Here is a 19864-nt window from a genome sequence, read left to right as displayed (position 1 = left end):
CTTTTAATTTCAGCCTTCATCTCTAACATTCAGGTGCCCATCCCCCAAACTGGAATTAAATTATTAAATAGTTACTAAATGCTAACTGTGAAGAACACTGAGCTAGTTGCTAAGGGAGATACAAAGATAAGTAAACACTCCTTGTTCTCTTGGAGCTTACAGACTAGTAGAGGCTATACTGATGAGGAGTCAAAGGCAGCTTTGAGGTTTTAAAACTGGTTTGACTATGGGAATGATGGTGCCACTGGGAAATCAAGAGAAAGATTAGGTTTTGAGGAATAAATAATAATTCAACTTTATGTATATTAAGTTTAAAATGCTAGATTTATAGAGGGAGACAGATTTCAGCTCAATAAAGGAAGACTTTTTAATGTTTTAAACTGATCATAAATGGAATAGGTCACCCTGAGACAGTGAATTTTCCCTCCTAATGGTATGCAAGTGGAGCAATTACCAGTTGGGATGATGTAGATGAAACCTCTCAAGTTTATTCAAATTATAAAATTGGAATCTATGAAGATATCTAAAAGCAGTCGAAAATTTGGGACTAGAGCTTTTTAAAGAGGTGAGGGGAAGAGGGAACAAACATGTGCTTAGTCCTTTACAAATATTATTTAAGGAAGATACAAGTCTATGATTCATCCACACCTGCATCATCTGTTTGCAGAATATATCCACTTGAGTCATTGAAGAGTATCCTCTGTGCTTGAGATCTCAGATCTATTCAAATACTATTTTCATATATAGCTGAAAATCCAACCTCAGGGAATCAGTTATTAAGAGGTTGGGAAAAGGAAGAGCAGATGAGTGAAGAGAAAGAGAAATGGTTAGAAGCAGGAAGAGAACCAGGAAAATGTGGGAAGCCAAGGGAATGAGGAGAGAGAGTAATAGTGTCAAATACTGCAGAGACATTAGGGAAATAATGACTTTTTTGTTTGTTTTTTTTAATCAGTACATTGGATTTGGCAGGAAAGTGATCCTTTGAGAGACCAGTGGGAAGCTCTGTGCTCTAGATAATCCCTTATATGGTAGAATGTGTCATCCAGACAAAACCTGGGGGTTAGAGACAGGAGAGACAGGAATGAAACAGAAGTTTAATTTCAAAGTGAGGGACAAGAAAGGACATGTGCCGGATGCCCAGGCCCTTAGTGGAGGGGACCTGAGTCAGTGTGGGGACATTTGATGGTTTGTCAAATAGGAAGAGAGCAGATTGTTCTGTTTAGCTCCAGGGGGACAGAACCAGGAGCCATGGTTGAACTTGATGTGAAGAAAACTTCTTTAAAAATGATACTTGTTGGGGAGGCTAGGTGGCGCAGTGGAGCACCGGCCCTGGATTCAGGAGTACCTGAGTCCAAATGTGACCTCAGACACTTAATTACCTAGCTGTGTGGCCTTGGGCAAGCCACTTAACCCCATTGCCTTTGCAAAAAAAACCAAAAACCAAAAACCAAAAACAAACCCACCCCCCCAAAAAAAAACCTAAAAAAAATGACACTTATCTTCATTCAGGATGATTTGCCTCCTGAAAGTGTGGAATCCCTCTCACTGGAGGTGAGCAGAAGTCAAATGACCTCTAGTTGGAGTGAGCTACTCCTTCGACTAAAGTTAATAAGTCTTGTTTACAATTTTTTTTTACTTCCTCATTTTCATTTCCTCTGATTCAAGGACCCATTTCACTTCTAGCACTATGGAAGGTTGGGCTAGATCCCATAATATAACCTTTTTATTTTTTTCCCCCCAATTTGTATTCTCATCTGCAGCCAGTGGGCTTCATCAACTACCTCAAAGATTGGCTTCATCTATTGACTCTATCTTTCCAGATCTAATATTGGAGAAAGGGTCATTTATTCCTGTTCTTTACAGTAGTTAAAAAAATAAATGAGTATTGTATTCTGTTGACTGCTTTTTTTTCTGTATTGAAATAATCACTGATTTTTAAATGTTTTTGTTATCAGTATGACTCATGTTTTTAGTTATTAATGATAATGAATCCTTCACTAGGATTATAAATCTAAATTAGTCATAATGGATAATATTTACATAAATTTATCTCTAAGCTGTTGAAATCAGGTCATTTTAGTAGTAATGAATATATTTATAATGGGCAGCTAGGTGGTACAGTGGATAGAACCTGGAGTCAGGAAGATGGCCCTTCATGAGTCCAAATCCAGCCTCAGACACTTACTTGTTGTATTATGTTGGGCAAGTCACTTAACCCTGTTTGCCTCAGTTTCCTCTTTTATAAAATGAGTTGAAAAAGGAAATGGCAAACTACATCAGTATCTTTGCCAAGAAAATCCCAAATGGGATCACAAAGAATCAGACATGATCGAACGATAACAAAATGTCAATACAAACAAACATCCCTCTATCAGGTATAAGATTCACAAAGCACTTCCCTTAGAATCACATAGGGAGATGGACCATGAAGGTATTACTTTTGACAATAATAATAGCTCACGTTTATATAACACTTTTAAGCTTGCAAAGCATTTTTTTTGAGGCAGTTAGGTGGCAAAGAGAATAGAGCACTGAGCCTGGAGTCAGGAAGACCTGAGTTTAAATTTAGCCTCAAATACTAGCTGTATGACTGTGAACAAGTCATATAACCTCTCTCTGTCTCAGTTTCCTCTTTTGTAAAATGGGGGCAATAATAGCTCCAATATCCCATAGTTTGTTGTGAGGACCAAATGAGATAACAATTGTAAAGCACTTAGAACTAGGTAGCACTATGTAAATAAATATTAATTATGATGATGATGATGATGAAGAGGATATTGCAATAAGTAGTGTTGGTGGTCTGGTTCCTGGCTAGAGAAGGCAGGAGGCCAACATATTAGTATTTTGGGAAGTTAGGAATGGAATCCTGGATTTAAGTGGGTAGAAATTAATTGAGAGGGAGGGCCATGGCAGGGGCTACCTATGACCTTCAACAAATTACTTTTTACCATTGAACCCCAAAGTCAGAGCCATAGTCTTTGATCATGAGACACTGTTGGTTGAAGTCCCAGGGCCCCAGGGCCCTTTTCCCTCACAGGGAGCAAATGTAGTATCCAATCCCTCATCTTCCTGGATGCCATGAACCTATGTTCTTTTGTAGTTATGATAGCTTATTGCGGATAAGTATATTGCAATGTTATGAAATATAGTTTCTCCTCTGCTACCACTGCCTTTCCTAAATCTGACTGCCCAGCTCTTCTACTCCATAGTTGTAAGGCTTTGGGCAAATCACTTTACCTCTGGGCCTCAGTTTATTCCTCTATAAAATGGAGTGGATGGATGAGCTTTGATCTCTAAAGTCCCTTCCAACTCTAATATTCTCAGAGTTGGAGTTTTTTGTGACTTGGAATATGCTACAAGGAAATGTTCCCATTCTCTGCTAACCTGGGTGATTCTTCCCACTCTTCCCTCCTCAGTACTATTCTTCAGTTTCTGAACCCCATTTTCCCTCTCCCTCCCTTACACTCTAGGTTATACTTCCTAGTATGCTTTCCTATCCTTCAGCCCTGGTGCCTAGAGCTATGAGCTCCTGGGTCTGTACTTCTGTCTGTAGCATTAAGTATTGTAATTGTGATATTTTTGTGGTTCTTTTTTAATATCTGTAAAATAAAGAGGTTGAGCTGAGAGGAGAATAAGTATTTCTATAGTATCTACTATGTGCCAAACACTATGCTATCATTTGATCCTTGCAACAATCCTGTGAGATAGGTGCTATTCTTATTCTCATTTTAACTGAGGCAAACAGAGGGTAAGGGTCACACAACTAGCAAAAGAGGTTGAATTTGAACTTGGGTGTTCCCAACTCCAGACCCAGCACTTTATCCACTGAATCATCAGCTGGGTGACCCTGAAATCCTTTTCAGCTTTGACATCCTATGATCTGGCATCTCTTTGTCCCTGGCATGTAAGTCCTCATCAGACTTAGAACTCCCTAAGGACAGGGGCACAGTATACCCCGTCTTCTGTTGTTCAGGACAGGGCCTTGCTCACATTGGTAGAGTTAGATAAGGTAGGAGTAGAGAATTAACTCAAGAATCTGAGCCTATGTGTGTGGCTAAGGAGCTGGGATAACCCAAATGTTTCAATGGGGATGGTCATGGCTTAAAAGATGCTTGATGGCAATTTGGCTAAGGTGGGGAGAGAATGGGGTCTTGCCAATGGAGTCACTTCCTCAGAATAAACCACAAGAGTGCCAGTGCAAGGAAGATCAATTTATTGGAAATTCAGTAATCAAGCCAAGGGGAAAGGGAGAAAATATAGGCAGGGGTCAGCCAGCCTAGTGTATCTGGGATCCTGGCTTGGGGAGGATTCCATTGCAAGAAATAAGGGTGCTGGCTAGAGCCACTGCTCAGAAGATCTAGCTGCATAATTGGAAACTCATCTCCCTTCTTCCCTCTCCCACCTCCACCCCCACCTCTGTGAGCATGCTCGGATCTCTCAATAATTCTGCCTCCAGTCCCGAGGCTTAGGTTTGGGGTCTACCATTTCTCGTCTTCCAAAGGGGCCAGGAAAGGGGTTATTTACAGTGGAAGCGTGGGCCATCTAGGCAAAGCGAACTGAGCGACTGCTGCCTCGGCTGAAACTTTGGCCGCAGGGAACGCAGGGGCCCCCAGTGCTGGCCACCAGGTTCCCGCTACATGGGGCGCTGCAGACGCCGCCTGTCACTGGACGTGAGCCTGATACGCAAAGGTCTCCGCAGACGACCCCGCCCCGGGAACTGCTCACACCTGTGGGACAGGAGAGTGGAGGGCAGGTTATCTCTCCAGATGATCACAGCCTACCTCAGGTGTCTCCCACTGGGCCAGATACAGGAGAAAAGACTAGCTACTCTTTGGAAAGTACTGAGGAGTACTTTCTTGGGTCTAACCCTCCTTGATGCAATCATATGGATCATTTGATTTTTCGATTTAGAACTGGAAAAGACCTTTGAGATCATCTAGTTCATCGCCCACTTTATAGATGAGGAAGCTGTGACATGACTGATCCAAGGTTACACAGGTAACAAACAGTAGTTTCTAATACGCTCAATTTCTTTGAGCACTTTAAGGTCCACAAATCCCTTTTTTTCTAGCAACATCTTATGGGGTAGAGACTACAAATATTATAAGCCTCATCTTGCAGATGAACAGGTTGAGAGAAGTGAGATGACTTGGCTAAGGTCACACTAGAAAGAGTGCTCAGCTTGCAACCTCTTGTGTCAGAAATTGTTCAAAGATAAGCTAGGATCTAGTTTCAGGATATCTCTTTGAAGTCTACACTGATAGGCATCCCAGGATACTCTCACTCCCAACTGTCTATTTCCTCTTGTTGTCTAACTTAATTCCTTTCGGGACTACAATTACTTACAGACATTCACAGCTCCAACACCTTCACACAACCTGGGGAAAGGAGAATGAACAATATTAAATGGGAAGTGGCGAGATATATCTTCTGTAAAAAATATATGGCCTCAAATGCTAATGGGAGTTTTGTATAAAGAGATACAAACTGAGGGTAAATATGATCATAGTAATCTTGAGTATGAATGGAGAATGAAGAATGGAGAATCATTGTATATAAAGAAGGTAGTCTTAGTCCTCAGGAAGTAAGGCCTGACCCAGGGATTCACCTTTGCTCCTCGCCCTCCAACAAGCGTTTGTAGGTAGCTATCTCAATGTCCAGTCCCAGCTTGGAGTTCATGACCTCCTGGTACTCCTTCAGCAGACAAGCCATGTCTTGCTTGGCCTTCTGAAGAGCTTCCTCTAGCTCTGCCAGTTTGCAACGAGCATCATTGAGGGCAGCCTCACCTTGCTGCTCAGATTGTGTCACAGCAGCCTCCAGTTTGGTATTCTGGGGGAACACAAGAATAAGGGGAGTTGTTGTAAAATTGTCCTGGAATCATATTCTCCCCAATAGAGGCAAATCTAATTATTCTTCTATCTTTGGGCAAAACTCCAACCTGCTTTTCCTTTCTCCTCTTCCGTCTCCCTCCTCCAAGTCCACATCAACTAGACTAGAAAGATAAAGGCTACTCTCCAGGAGAAAGTTCCCAGCATCCTGCTGCCATTCATCTTAGTACAACCCCAGATAGCCTTGTGGGAAAGTTCTTCTTGATATCTAAACAGGATTCCTCCTGCTACGTCTCACTGAGTTCTTTATTCTTGGAGAGAATTCAGTGTCCATACCTGGCACTTGGCATTCTCCACCTCAGCAGTTAACCTCTGGATCATGCGGTTCAGCTCATTGATCTCTTCCTTGGTCCTGCGCAGACTTTCCCCATGGCGTATCACCGTGGCCTTCATCTCCTCACACTGAAGGGGGGGAAGGGAAAGGGTGGTAGACAGCATTCATACATAGGTATACAAAGGACCTTCACACCTTTTCCTCCCTAGAGAAGAAGACTCCATAGCTTCCCCAGGGAGGACTATTTCCAGATAAAGGGGAAATCCTTCACTATCCCTCCCATTGCTGTTAGGCAATCCAATTATAGATCTTATCAATTCACCTTCCTACTCTCCACTGCAGTTTTTCCAAACCTTTTTATTCCTTCCTAAACTTCCCATAGCTTCCTTTTCTCACACACTCCAAGATGAGAATCTTGCCTCATATTTTACATAAAAAGTGGCTATTTGGGGGGGCAGCTAAGTGATGCAGTGGATAGAGCACGGACCCTGGAGTCAGGAGGACCTGAGTTCAAATCCAACTGATACTTAACAATTACCTAGCTGTGTGATTTTGGGCAAGCCACTTAATCCCATTGCTTTGCAAAAACCAAAAAAAGTGACTATTTACCATGAGTATTCTCCTTCCCCAACTTCCTCATTTCATACCTTTTGCCTTTGCTGCTTCATGATCTAGTGACCTTACTCCTCACCAAGGGTAACTCCTCTAAGTTGTTCAAGTGATCCCATCCCTTCCTGTCTCCTCTTTCAGATTGCCTCCTCTGTTACCCTACTCTATAATTCATTTTGAACTTTCTGTTCATTTGCTGTATGCAACCATGCCTGTGTCTCCCTCATCCTTAAAAAACACCTCACTTGATTCTCCATTCCTGATCTCTTCCATTGTATCTTCTGCCCTTTGTGGCAGAACATAAAAATGTCACCCATCTGTAATAGATGTCTCTGTTTTGCCTCATTTTATTCTCTTCATAATCCCTCTCCTGACCACATCATTTCATTAAAATTACTCTTTCCAAAGTAACCAGTGATATTTTAATTGACAAATCCAATGGCCGTTTCTCAATTCTCATTCTTGTAAACCTTTCTTCAGTCTTTGATACCATGGATTATTCTCTCCTTCTTGATATTCTTATCTCTCTCAGTTTGGGGGAACTCTCTGGTTCTCTTCTTACCTACCAGACTGCTCCTCCTCAGTCTCCTTTGCTAGATACTCATCTAGAGCCTGTCCTCTGATCTTATGTGCCCCAGAGAGCTCTATCCTGGGCTCTCTCTCTCTCTCTTTCTCCTCTGTCTTCACTTATTGATCTTCTCACCAGGTTAGCTCCCATCTCTAAACTTATTATTATATCACTAATATCTCTATGACTTACAAACTTGCATCTCCAACTGCCTTTCAGTTATCTCAAACTGGATGTCTATTAGCCCTCTTAAACTAAATATGTCCAAAATAAACTCATCATCTTTCCTAAATCCTCATTCCCACTTAACTTCTTTATTTCAGTAGAGAACAATATCATCCTCCCAAACCCTCAGGCTTGCAATCTAAGTATCATCCTCAATTCAGTTCTTATATCCAATCTGTTACCGAAAGCACTCAAATTCACTACTGCAACATCTATTAAATATGCCCCTTCTCTTTTCTGAAGCTGCCACTGTTTTGTTAGAAACTTTCATCACTTCATGTCTCTATTATTTCAACTACCTGCTGGTGGCTCTGCTTGTCTCAAGTCTCTCCCCACAAATCCACCCTCCATCTAGTCATTCAAGTGATTTTCCTAAAGTGAAGGTCTGACCAGGTCACTCATTACTCAAAAAGCTATGGTGGTGGGCAGCTAGGTGGCACAATGGATAAAGTACTGCCTTTGGATTCAGGAGGGCCTGAGTTCAAATCCAACCTCAGATACTTAATAATTACCTAGCTGTGTGGCCTTGGGCAAATCACTTAACCCCATTGCTTTGCAAAAAACCAAAAATAAAAAAAAAACCCAAAACAACAACAAAAACTATGGTGGCTCTCTATTGGCTCTAGGAGCAATGCAATCTCCATGTGGAGTCTAATGCCCTTCATAACCTAGTCCCTTCCTATCTTTCCATCTTCTTTCATCTTACTGCCTTCCATATATTCTTCAATCCAGTGACACTGGTATCCTCACTCTTCCATGAGTATGCCATGCCATTCTCTGCTCCAGACATTTCTCTATTTTTCCTCTGATACCTGGCATGCTTTCCCTCTTCATCTCTGCCTACTGCTTTCTATGGCTTCCTTTTAGTCTTATCTTCAAGAAATCTTTCCCAATCCCTCTTAATTCTTATGCCTTCCTCCTCTTTTTTTTATCTCCTATTTTATCATATATAAAATATTTATATATATATGTCTTATTTGTAAGTATTTACTTGCTTGTTATATCCTCCATTAGATTGTGCCCTTGAGGGTAAGGACTGTCTTTTATCCCTTTTTTGTATCCTCAAAGCTCAAGTATGGTGTTTGGCATATGATAATTAAATATCACAGTAGATAGATCATGGGGCCTTGAGTCAGGAAGACCTGAGGTGAAATCTGGCCTAAGACCCTGACTGTATGCCCTGGACAATCACACAACTTCTGTTTGCCTCAGTTTCCTTGTCTGTATAATGAAGATAATAATATCACTTACTTATCAAGGTTGTGAGATAATAATTATGAAGTGCTTAGCCAGTGCTATATAAATGTTGGTGATTGAAATACTAATAATAAAGTTAATAAATGTTAATTAATTAATTAAATGTTAATAAATGTTAATTAATAAATACTATTTCTGGTAGGTGAGAAAGGTTTATTCACCTTGCTGCGGTACCAGGACTCAGCCTCAGCCCGGCTGCGACTGGCAATGTCATCATACTGAGCCTTGATCTCTGCAATGACACAATCCATATTGAGCTCTCGGCTATTGTCCATCTTCACCACGACAGAGGTGTCTGAGATGTGAGTTTGGAGGACTCGGAGCTCCTGCAAGAAAGGGTCACCAAAAGCTTATTTAGCCTCCCTAAAACTGTTTCTCATATCCTTCTCACTTCCCTTGTTATAGCTCTTCTGTTACTCATATCCTCAGAATTCCCCTATCCAGATAGAAAGTTCCACAGCAACGCACAAAGAGTGGGAAAGGTTATCAAGGGACACTTTGTTTTTAGTTGTCTATTGCTTATGTCCAACAGACCTACAGATTTCTTTAAAAAATTCTTTGCCTGAATATTTTAGGCAATTGAGCCCTGTTGCCTAATTTCTATCCTCCCATATTTTTGTGGGCATGGAGCTTGTGCCAGAGCTTAATTTCTTGGCAAGTTACTAGTATTTATAACCATCTCCATAGCAATTGTGAATTACACAGGTTACCTAAAATATGATGAAGAAGGATGACCTCAGGTCCCCAAGGCTATGATTTTTCCTTTGGAAATAGCTCTTCTTAGTGCATCTCCTGATTTCCTCCTTTTGTTCACTACCCTTTTAGCCACTGGACCTCACATTGGCTACTTGATTTCCTCAGAAATGAGGAAACCCTTCCTACCTTCTCACCTCACTGGACCACAATTATCCTCACCTCTTCATACAGCGCTCTCAGGAATTGAATCTCCTCTGTTAGGGCTTCTGCATTGGCTTCCAGGTCTGATTTTCGGAGGTAGGCACAATCCACATCCTACAGAGAAGAAAGGGAGGCAAATACTCTTCCTCTATCCTTCCTTCACTGCCAGTCTCTATTAGTCTCAGTTTTCACATTTGTAAAATGGGGATAATAATATATTGCCTATCTCAGGATTGTTATAAAAAACAATTCAATGATAAAATATGAGTTATGATGATGATGATGATGATGATGATGACACTAGGCATGTGGATAGTGTCAAACCTAGAATCAGCAAGACTCATTATCTTGAGTTCAAATCTGACCTCAGTTACTTAGTAAATATATGACCCTGGACAAGTCACTTAACCCTGTTTGCTTCAGTTTTCTCATCCATAAAATGATCTGAAGAAGACAAGGGCAAACCACTCAAGTATCTTTACCAAGAAAACCCCAAATGAGGTTATGAAGAGTCTGACACATTAAAATGACTTTACAATAGCAATAAAATTATTATTATTTCTCCTGTTTTTTTCCCTAAGATTAGACAGCACATTTAGCAAATTTTCATAATACCCTGTCACTGGGAGGAACTTTTGGAGGCAGGAAGGATTTCTAAGAATTGATGACATTTTGGTTGATTATATGAGAGATATAAGGTCTAAAAAGAACCTGGACAATAATGAGGAACTCTTTTAAATATGACTTTTTCAAAATACACATGATTTGGGTCCCAGATAATCAGTGATACTCATAGTTAATATTTTTCAGGAGCAATTAGAAGACACATGTTCAAGTGCTGAATTTGCTACTTAATGACTATAACCTTGGTCAAGTCATTTCTATGGGTCTGAGTTTCTTTATCTAAACAATGAGAATGGTTAGACTAGTCATTATAGTCTCTCACAGATCTCAATTTGTGTTCCTTTGATCTTAGACTAGACAGTATCAATTGAGAGAGTATAGTAACTATGTCACTGTGTTGACTAAAAAAGAGAGCAGAGGGAGAACAGGGTAGAGGGTCTGGGATTATCTTCAAATCTTACTATATGCTACATGTAAAGGGAGTATGATGTGGCAGGCAGTGCTACTATGGAGGAAAGAACTAGGACATTTGGAAAAAAGAACATCTGAAGACTGGGTTCCAAGCTGTTGGTGTGCTTTGTGATCTTGAAAAAATTCATTCAACCTCCTTCTGGGTCTTAGATTTCTAATATCTTTCACAAGAGAGTGGTACCCTTTCCCATTTCTAGTATAGGATGTCCTAGGCTCGAACACTTACCTTCTTAAGGACTACAAACTCATTCTCTGCTGTTGCCCTCAAGGCCACTTCCTCTTCATATCTAGGGGGAAGAAAAGAGAGAAGTTTGAGTTTCTGGTATACTCAGAGTTCAGGGTTTGAGAAACAGAGAGAGGAAGAAAGGAAGGAAAGCAAGAAGGAAGGAAAGGAGAGAGAAAGGAAAAAAAGGAAAAAAGAAAGGGAGGTAAGGAAGAAGGAAGAAAAGGAGGGAGGAAAGAAAGAAAGAAAAGAAGGAAGGGAAAAAAGGAAGAAAAGAGAAAGAAAGGAAGGAAGGAAGGAAAAATAAGTGAATTTGGATAAGCCCTAAATTTTATTCCCAGAATTTTGAGAATCCTAGATATCTTGGAAGCAAATAACTCTGGTGAAACGTTTATTTTTGGACTGTGAAAGGAATCTGAAGAAGTAAATTTGCCCAGTCCTCTACTTCTGTGTGCTAGAGTATTCAAACCATCCCCCCCAAGAGAACTCTTATATAAACAAAAAAATAAACAACATTCCCACCCCACCCCCCAAACTCCCAAGAAAACAAAACAAAACATCTAGGAGTCATCATTACTTCCATCTGCTAGAATATTGTAACATTTCCTTTGGGAGGAATTCTTAGTCTTTCTGCTATGCCAGGCTGCATATTCCTGCTCTCAGGAGACACTTCTTAATATAAAACTGACATTTGTTTGATTTCCTCAACTAGACCTGTGGAGGACAGGCAGGGTCATAGCTCATCCTTCTATGTTCCATACACATCCTTCTATATGTATACTGCAGTGATGGGTATACATACATAATATACATACATATATGTGCATAATATAGAATATATATGTAATATACATATTTGCTATATAAAACAAACTGTACATGTTTTAAATATTTATGTGTAGCTTCTTTTATATATAATATATAATATAAATTTATATATAATAGTATATATTATATAAAAAATAAGTTCTTAATGGATAGTTTTGTTAATTGATGATAAAGATCAGGATCTTTTTCTTTTGTTTCAATATATGGGATTAGGAGAAGTACCTCTCCTAGTTTTTAGGAGATGAAAAATCAGAAATTCAGAGAGTGAGGCAATTTGCTTTTTTTCATTGATGTTGAAATTTTCCTCTTCTAGTCCCACTACCTGAAGATGATGTGAGAGAAAGGAAATGTTGCTTAAGTCCAGAATTTGTCTACTCTCTTATCAAACAGAAGATGCCAGATGTCTTGATGTGGCATTGGCCCAATCTCCAAGTGGGATTCAGAACCAAACAACCTTACTGGAACCCTGAGAGGTAAGTACTGTTCAGTGACTAACTTTTCCCACCCTCCCTAACACCAGAGATCACCGCCAGAATCCTCTCTATCCTCCTGGGGCTATATATTCAACAACTTTCAGCAACAGAAAGTTCTTTTTGTTGCCTGACTCAAATCCTTTCTGAAGGGATTTAAATCCATTTACTATTCTTCTTTTTTTTTTTTTTTAGTTTTTACAAGGCAGTGGGGTTAAGTGATTTGCCCAAGGTCACACAGCTAGGTAATTATTATGTGTCTGTGATGGATTTGAACTCAGGTCCTCCTGACTCTAGGGCCAGTGCTCTATCCATTGTACCACCTAGCTTCCCCCCATTTCCTATTATTCTTTCCCCTCACACTCACTTCTTCTTGTATCCTTCCAGCACCTCCTGCACATGGTTGAGCTCAGATGCCAGGCGCCCACTGTCAGCCTCCACACATTCCAGTTCCCTCTTCAGGGTCTCAATGTAGCCCTGGAACAGGGGCTCCAAGTTGCTCTCACAGCACTTCCGGCTCTGGTAGAATTGCCACTTGGTCTCCAGAAGTTTGTTTTGCTGCTCCAGGAATCGTACCTACCATCCCAGAAAAGTGGAAAAGTCATCAGAGATATTCAGAGGGAGAGGACAACTCAGAATCTCTTGGAAAACATGGATTAGAATAATAGCAAATGTCTGCCAGGGGACTTGTGCCTGGGATCTCTTTCTTATTGGGTGAGGAACCTCCCCCCCCTTCCCCCTCCCTGTCCCAATGCAAGTCTTTGGCATCTTTAAGGTGACCTGAGGATCTTCCCCTCCCAGACTGATTTTTTTTTTGACTAGTTTAAAGAGGCCAGTCTCAGCCTCATTTCTCTCTTACCTAGTCTTAATCACTGAATGGGCCTTGCCTCAGTCAATTGAAACCTGTTAAAGATGCTAGCTTAAAAAGGTCAAGGTCTCCCACTGTATCCAGGGCCATCTCCAAACATTCTGTTCTATATCTTGCTACTGAACCCAGATAACTCTGGAAGAAAAAGTAAGGCTGGTGATTTTGTTTAATTCTCCCTCACTTAAATCCAATTCACTTGCATATCATGATATCTCCTTGCTGATGTCATGGTCCTCTTCCAGAATAAAGGATAAATAACAAGCCAATATCTGTCATAGAGGGGACTTGATCCCAAGACTTCAAGGCTAATAGTTAATGATCTAGCAATTATACCACAATGTCTTTTAGTATGAGAATCCTGCATGGAAAAGCCCATTGTCCAAGGACATAATCTTCTTAGAAGTTCATGGGAGGCCAGGCAAAGATTTCAAAGTGTCAGGGATCTTAAGAAATTTTGGGATAGAAGAAAGAAAACTCATCTAGATTCTAGCTGTGGTTTTTGCCATATGTTTGTGACATGAAACTTTTTCCTTCTCTGGGTCTCAGTTTTATCACTTCAAAAATGAGGTGGTTGGACTAGAAGAAGCAAAGGGACAAAGCTGTCAGGGAGCAGTGAAAGCTACCCAAATGCAAAAAGACATGGTTTGCCTCAGAAGATAGGGCATTTCTCCAGGCAAAACCTGGATAAACTACTTGTCAAGATGTTCTTGAGTGAATAGGTGGGATTCCTGTGCAGGTCTGGGTTAGACAAGATGACTTCTGAAGTCCTCTTTCTTCTATGACTAAGTGATTCCTAAGAACCCTTCCAATTTTGACACTGCAGAGTTTTTGATTCTATGAGAAAATAGTAGAGAGGTTGCACAGTCCTCCATTCCTGGAATGCTCCATCTCCTTACCTCTTGGAATTCCTGACTTTTTTCAGGGCCCAGGTTAAGCACTAATTCTTAAATGGGTCTTTTCCTAGTCCCCCCTCCCCCATTAGTTTTCTCCCATACCTTCCAAAATTACTTTGAATAAATTTTCTATTTACTTCTATTTACTATTATCTGTTTACATATTGTTTCTTCTCAGTAGAATGTAAGCTCCTTGAGGGCAGATAATTACATTTTTCTCTTTGGATCTTCAGTGTCTTGACAAAATAAGTGCTTACTGAATTGAACTGAGATAGATCTACTCTAGCCACTCTCCACCCCTTATTGGTGCCTGACTTCTAGAAGTGCCCAAATTGATTAAGTAATTCCTAGAAGAGGTTTTATTACTCAGCAAAAGAAAAAGATGCATTTTATCTCCATCTTCCCAAATGCCCATTCTTATCATCCAGTTGAATGAGAGGTACATGTTCTCCAACTAAGGACAGAACTGTTCCTCCCGTGTCTTGCTCCCCTCAGCTGCCATGAATTCTCTCTCCTCAGAAATATTATCATCTTATTTTTGTATAGCCTTTACACTTTCTGAAATCCTTTCATATTTGTCATTTTATCTTTAGGATGATTTTCATGAAGGAGGAAGGTGGAGTTATTGTCCCCATTTTTTACTGATGAAGACACTGAAGCATAGAGGTTAAATGAAATCTCCAGTGGATTACAGTCAAACACTTGGAGCTGGGCCTAGAACCCAGGTCTCCTGAAACTATTGGACTTTCTTTCTGAGGATTTGTATACCAAAATATATATTACTAACATTTGTATATTGAAACAAGTTTCTGTAGGACCCTTGCAAGTAGCCTTTGAGCTATCTTGTTTGATTCATTACCTCTCAAAATGTCATTTTTGTTTATCAAAGACCACTATATCTGGAAGGGACCACAAAGATTGGTCTAGTCTAGTCCAAATCTTCCATTTGGCTGATGAAGAAATGAAGGCTCAGAAAGACTTAGTAATTTCTAGAAGTAGAATCCTACACTTCTATTCATGAATCTCTCCTGAGCTTCCACAAAATCCTCCCAGAAACTAGCTCCATATCTGTGTCTTATTCTTTTTGGTCCAAGGATATGGAGACCCCACAGAAAATGAATCAGGGTCAGGGACTGGGGAATCTGCCCAAATGGGGATGAAAAGGGAGTGGCAATATGAGCCTCTGGATATGTGGCCCTGCAATCTGGCCCTCTGGGCCTTTACTAGACCATATAGGGTCAGAGTATTAAAGGCTGAATTAAAGAACATTAATTGGGATCTAGCCCAACCATTCATTTTTATAAAAGGGAAACAGAGGCTCCTAGGGGACTAAAGTTTTGCCTGCCCCACAAGAAGTTGTCTGACCCCAGTTCACCTTGTCAATGAAGGCTGCGAACTTGCTGTTGAGGCATTTGATCTGCTCCTTCTCCTCATGCTTCACGCATTGGGCATTGGGGTCGATTTCCAGGTTGAGGGGGGTCAGGAGACTCTCGTTGACAGACACGGTGGTGATGCAGGGGGGGCTGGGCCCGCACACTCCCCCAGAACGATAGCCAAAGCTGCGGCCACAGGAGCCGGCCCGGTATCCCCCGCAGATGCTGCGGCTGCTAAAGCCGGTCAGTCCCCTGTAGCAGGACACCCCTCGGTAGGGAGCAGCGCTGATGCAGCAGCGGTCGCCCATCCTAGGGATAAAGGCTGAACAGGAACTGAAGTTCTGGATTCTGCAGCTGGAGGTCGGGCGGAAAGAACGGCAGGACATGATGCTTCTGGAGAAGGGGGAAGAGGTCAAGAATGGAGGTGACACCAGGTTGTCTATGTGGAACTGATGCCCTCCCTTTTCTTATATTCCCCAGCCCGATGGGGTTGGGCAGCATAAAAAGTCTGAGGAAGCATTTATGAGCTTGAACTCCTTCTATTATACACTCCTTGTATAGTAAGTATTTGTAGTGAGCTTCTCTTGGGAACTCCTTCTCCCTTCCTCCGCCCCTCCCCCATAGGGACAGATATCAAAGCCAAGTTAACCTATCAGCCCCTATAAAATAGCTTTCTTCTCCTGCCCTACTGTTTTATGGAATAGGGGAATAGAGTGAAAATTAAAAAACAATTTCTGTCCTGATGTCCCTAATTGGACCATAGGAAGTTGGACCTTTCTCTCTCTCTCTCTCTCTCTCTCTCTCTCTCTCTCTCTCTCTCTCTCTCGCTTTAGGGCAAGCAGCCAGAAGATGGAGGGTGGGAGCTATTCTCAGTGGATGGACCATGTAGGATTTCTGAAGTGATGAAATTTGAATCCTGATACCTTAAGCATCTCTCCCTTCCTTTCTTCCTCAGCTCCACTTCCCTCCTCTGTCCAGGAGGCTGTCCGATCAATTTCATCTATCACTGAAAGCTGGAAAAAAAATCCTTCTAGAATTTTTCTGTACTCAATTTGCAAAGGCTTTGTCTCATTCAGGTTTCATTCTGTATTAAGTTTAACTTATTTTTCAGTAGGATGGAAGAGAACTCTTGCTTTCCCAAGTATTTAAAAAAACCCCAACCATTTCTTTCCTCAGAATTCAGTCAAGTCATTCTTTCTTTAACAAGTGTGCTAGATGCTAGGGAAGATGGTTACAAGATGTCTCATTCTGAATGCTTTCCTGTGCTACTCTCCCTCTTCCCTGTCCTCTCAGGACTGCATTCCCTTTGGATGGTCCCTGTTTCTGTGCTTTTGGTTTGTGTATATTTTCCATGTGAGATTGGGGGCTCCCTAAGGGTAGGTTGACTCATTAGTAGAAGTAGGAAGGATCCAGGGGAATCAACTAAACCCCATTTTTTTATAGGTGAAGAAAACTGAGGCTCAGAAAGGAAAAAAAAAATTTCTTACCCAAGAGCTTACCGATATTAAATGGCAAAAGTCAGGATTTAAAAACAAACCTGACTCCTAATCTAACCAGTTTTAGAGTTGGTGCCATTTTGTTTGGAGACAAGAGGATAAATTCTTTGAACTCTGTATTTGTTGGGGAAAACAGGCCTCCCCACATTAAATTTTTATCTGTGTGTTTGGTCAGAGCTGAATCTTTCCAGAGGAGTGTACAGTTCATAGGCCCCAATTAGGGAAGCTGATGATGAACTTAATTAGCAAAAAACTCTGAGTGAAGACTCATCAGCATCATTGCAGATGAAGCCAGCCTCTTTTGCTTCCTTTACTTTTAACTTCACCTTGTCATCGAGCAGAAATCAATTGACTCATAAAGCCCTAGAGAGCCCCTTATCCAACTCCCTGCCTACTGGATGTAGGGAAGGAGCAGCCATTCTCACTCTTATTCCTTATTTCAGAACTTCCATCCCAGGTGCCCAGAAAATCCTCTATCAAAGTCCACCCTAAGAACTCTTTCCTTTCTCCTGCTGTGGTCTGACCTGAATCCCTTTGTTGTAGATCAAGCTTATCTTCTCAATTCTGTTCTGTTGAAGATAGTTTTGAGTCTTGCTGGAGAAAGGAGAAGATTCTGGCCACAAAAATATTCTTTTGTTTTCTTTCATCTTCAGTTCTTCCCTCTCCCCATTGCATTGTCACTATAGAGAACATTCTTAACAAGAGTTAATGGTATTTGTTGTATTATTATTTTTTGTTTCATTTTCCTCTTTGGGTTCTTCCCATTGAGATAAAATGATTGATTTTGAAGCATAAGATTCAAATGAGATTTTGACAGGGAACAGAAATAAAAGATGAAGGTGGCAAAGGTGATAAAAAATCTGGCAAGGGTTGGGATTTTAGTTGGTCACAAGCAGGGACACTTTGTATAAGCTATTTTGGGCTCAATAGTTGGTTATTAAATTTTCAGTGTAAGAATTCGCACCACAGAAATTGACAAATGCTACAAATCAGGGCTTGATTAATTGCTTCATTGATGATTTAAAGTAAATAAAGTTGTGGAGAAAAGGGCAATAAAGAGGATTAAATTTAATGTGCCACAAGAAAATTTTAGGAGAGGGAGAGGGAGTTGTTTATTATGCACTAGTGTGCCCCTGTCCACGACTTAATAAAGTGTCATAGTCACAGAATCACAGAGCTGAGAGGAACCTTGTAGGCCATCTAATCTTTACTAAAATATTCTTGTTTAAGAGTAAACATAATACCACCCCCCCCAAAATATAGACCTGCATGAGCGATAATGTAAAGGAGAGAGTAAAAACTAAAATGAAAAATGAAAAAAAAATAGTAGGTGTGGCCAGGTGGCACAGCAGACGGAGCACCCACCCAAATCTGGTCCCAGACATCCAACATTCACCCAGTTGTGTGACCCTGGCCAAGCCACCCCAACCCCATTGCCTTGCAAAAACTAAAAAAAAAAGACCCAAAATAAAATAAAAATGATAATAATAGTAGGGGCAGCTGGGTGGCAGACAGTAGGTCATGTAATCTAAGGTGTATTTATCAAAAGGAAAATCTCCACTAAAACTTACCCAACTAATAGTCATTCAGCTTTTGGAAACCCTCTTGTGAGGAAGAAATCTGCTTTTGGAGGCATCTTTTGGAGAATTCTAATTACTAGGAAGTTTTCCCTTGCCACAAACCTAAGTATACTTTACAATTTTCACCTGATCTTCTGGGAGCAAGAAAAGCAAATTCATTCCTTTTTCCATAAGGTAGGCCTCCAAAATAATTGAAGATAGCAATCATACCCCCACTGGCTCTTCAAATAGCTCCAGTTCCTCCAAGCAATCCCTCTGTGGCATTAAGGGCCCCTAGCCACACTGTCTGCCCTCTTTTGGACACCCTCTAGTTTAACTATGTCCTTCCTAAAACATGATTCTTGGAACTGAACCTAGTACTCCAGGTCTGATCTGACCAGTGCAGAGTACAATGGTGCTTCCTCTTCCCTAGTCATGGATACCATTACTTTCCCAATGACTGGCTTCATTAAATTTTGAAATACCTTACAATTGTCTTTGTGTTTCCAGCACCTAGCCAGTAGTCAGCACATAGTAGGCATTTAATAAATGGTTGATTTGTCAATTGATTTACATAATCCCCATGCATTGAATGTTCTCTCACCTCAACCTTCATTTTTTAGAATCCCTAAATCTTTTTATGGTTCAGTTTAGGTGCTCCTTCCTACATGAAACCTTTCTTTATTCTTTGGATGGTTAATCCTGCCTTACCTCACAACAAATTATTTTGCATTTACTATGTATATATTTTAATTTTAATGTTGTATCAGCCAGTACAATGTAAACTTGCTAAAGGCAGACATAGTTTTCTTTTTCATCCTTGTATCCTTTCTATCAACCTGGTCTTGTTGAACTAAAACAAATGGGAAGCTATTGGAGAGTTTGTTCAGGGAGAGAAACAGAGTTGCAATGGCAAAGATATGTATAATGTTGAATGAATCAATGTACAAAGAACCATTACAGGATCGAGGGAGTCTGGATAACTTTCAGGACATTTGCACTTACTATGCTCCTCCTTAGGAAATTCTAAGCTTTGGACCTAGGCATGTAGGTAAAATTCAGTCCTGAACATAACCTGACATCTGAAGGAGAGATCAGACTCTTATAAACTCTCTGGCTTTTGATACCACCAGGGACAGTCTTTTAAAATTCAGATTTAAGAGTACTTCCAATGCTTAACATGCCTAGCAAATAGTAAGTAATTAAAATTCATTTTCATTCATTCATTCTAATATATGTTCTATTAAATACAGGATGTCTTTAATATTTCTGCTTTTCTACATTTGCTTATGAGGTTTTCATGCCCTAGTCCATGGTCAGTTTTTGAATTGACTAGCACAC

General features: G+C 40.6%; 2 protein-coding genes across 2 annotated transcripts in view; one reads left to right on the top strand and one right to left on the bottom strand.

Annotated features, from left to right (window-relative positions):
* Positions 1–4197: 4197 nt before the first annotated feature.
* LOC141514787 (keratin, type II cuticular Hb1-like) lies at positions 4198–15897 on the bottom strand. Its single transcript, XM_074225870.1, has 9 exons — positions 15471–15897; positions 12702–12910; positions 11040–11100; positions 9737–9832; positions 8983–9147; positions 6165–6290; positions 5609–5829; positions 5347–5378; positions 4198–4727 (listed from the first exon to the last, which is right to left on the bottom strand). Exons 1-9 carry the CDS (start codon positions 15852–15854, stop codon positions 4543–4545), a joined length of 1479 nt encoding a protein of 492 aa, XP_074081971.1. The 5' UTR covers positions 15855–15897; the 3' UTR covers positions 4198–4542.
* The window catches only part of KRT86 (keratin 86), a 48161-nt gene continuing 44184 nt past the window's right edge, over positions 15888–19864 (top strand). The window contains exon 1 of the mRNA XM_074225869.1: positions 15888–16028. The gene's annotated coding sequence lies outside the window, so the exon portion shown is untranslated. The remainder of the gene's footprint in view (positions 16029–19864) is intronic.

Source organism: Macrotis lagotis, chromosome 2, assembly GCF_037893015.1.
Source record: "Macrotis lagotis isolate mMagLag1 chromosome 2, bilby.v1.9.chrom.fasta, whole genome shotgun sequence".
In the NCBI taxonomy this organism is placed as follows: Eukaryota; Metazoa; Chordata; class Mammalia; order Peramelemorphia; family Peramelidae; genus Macrotis; species Macrotis lagotis.
This window is presented reverse-complemented; position numbering and strand designations above follow the sequence as displayed.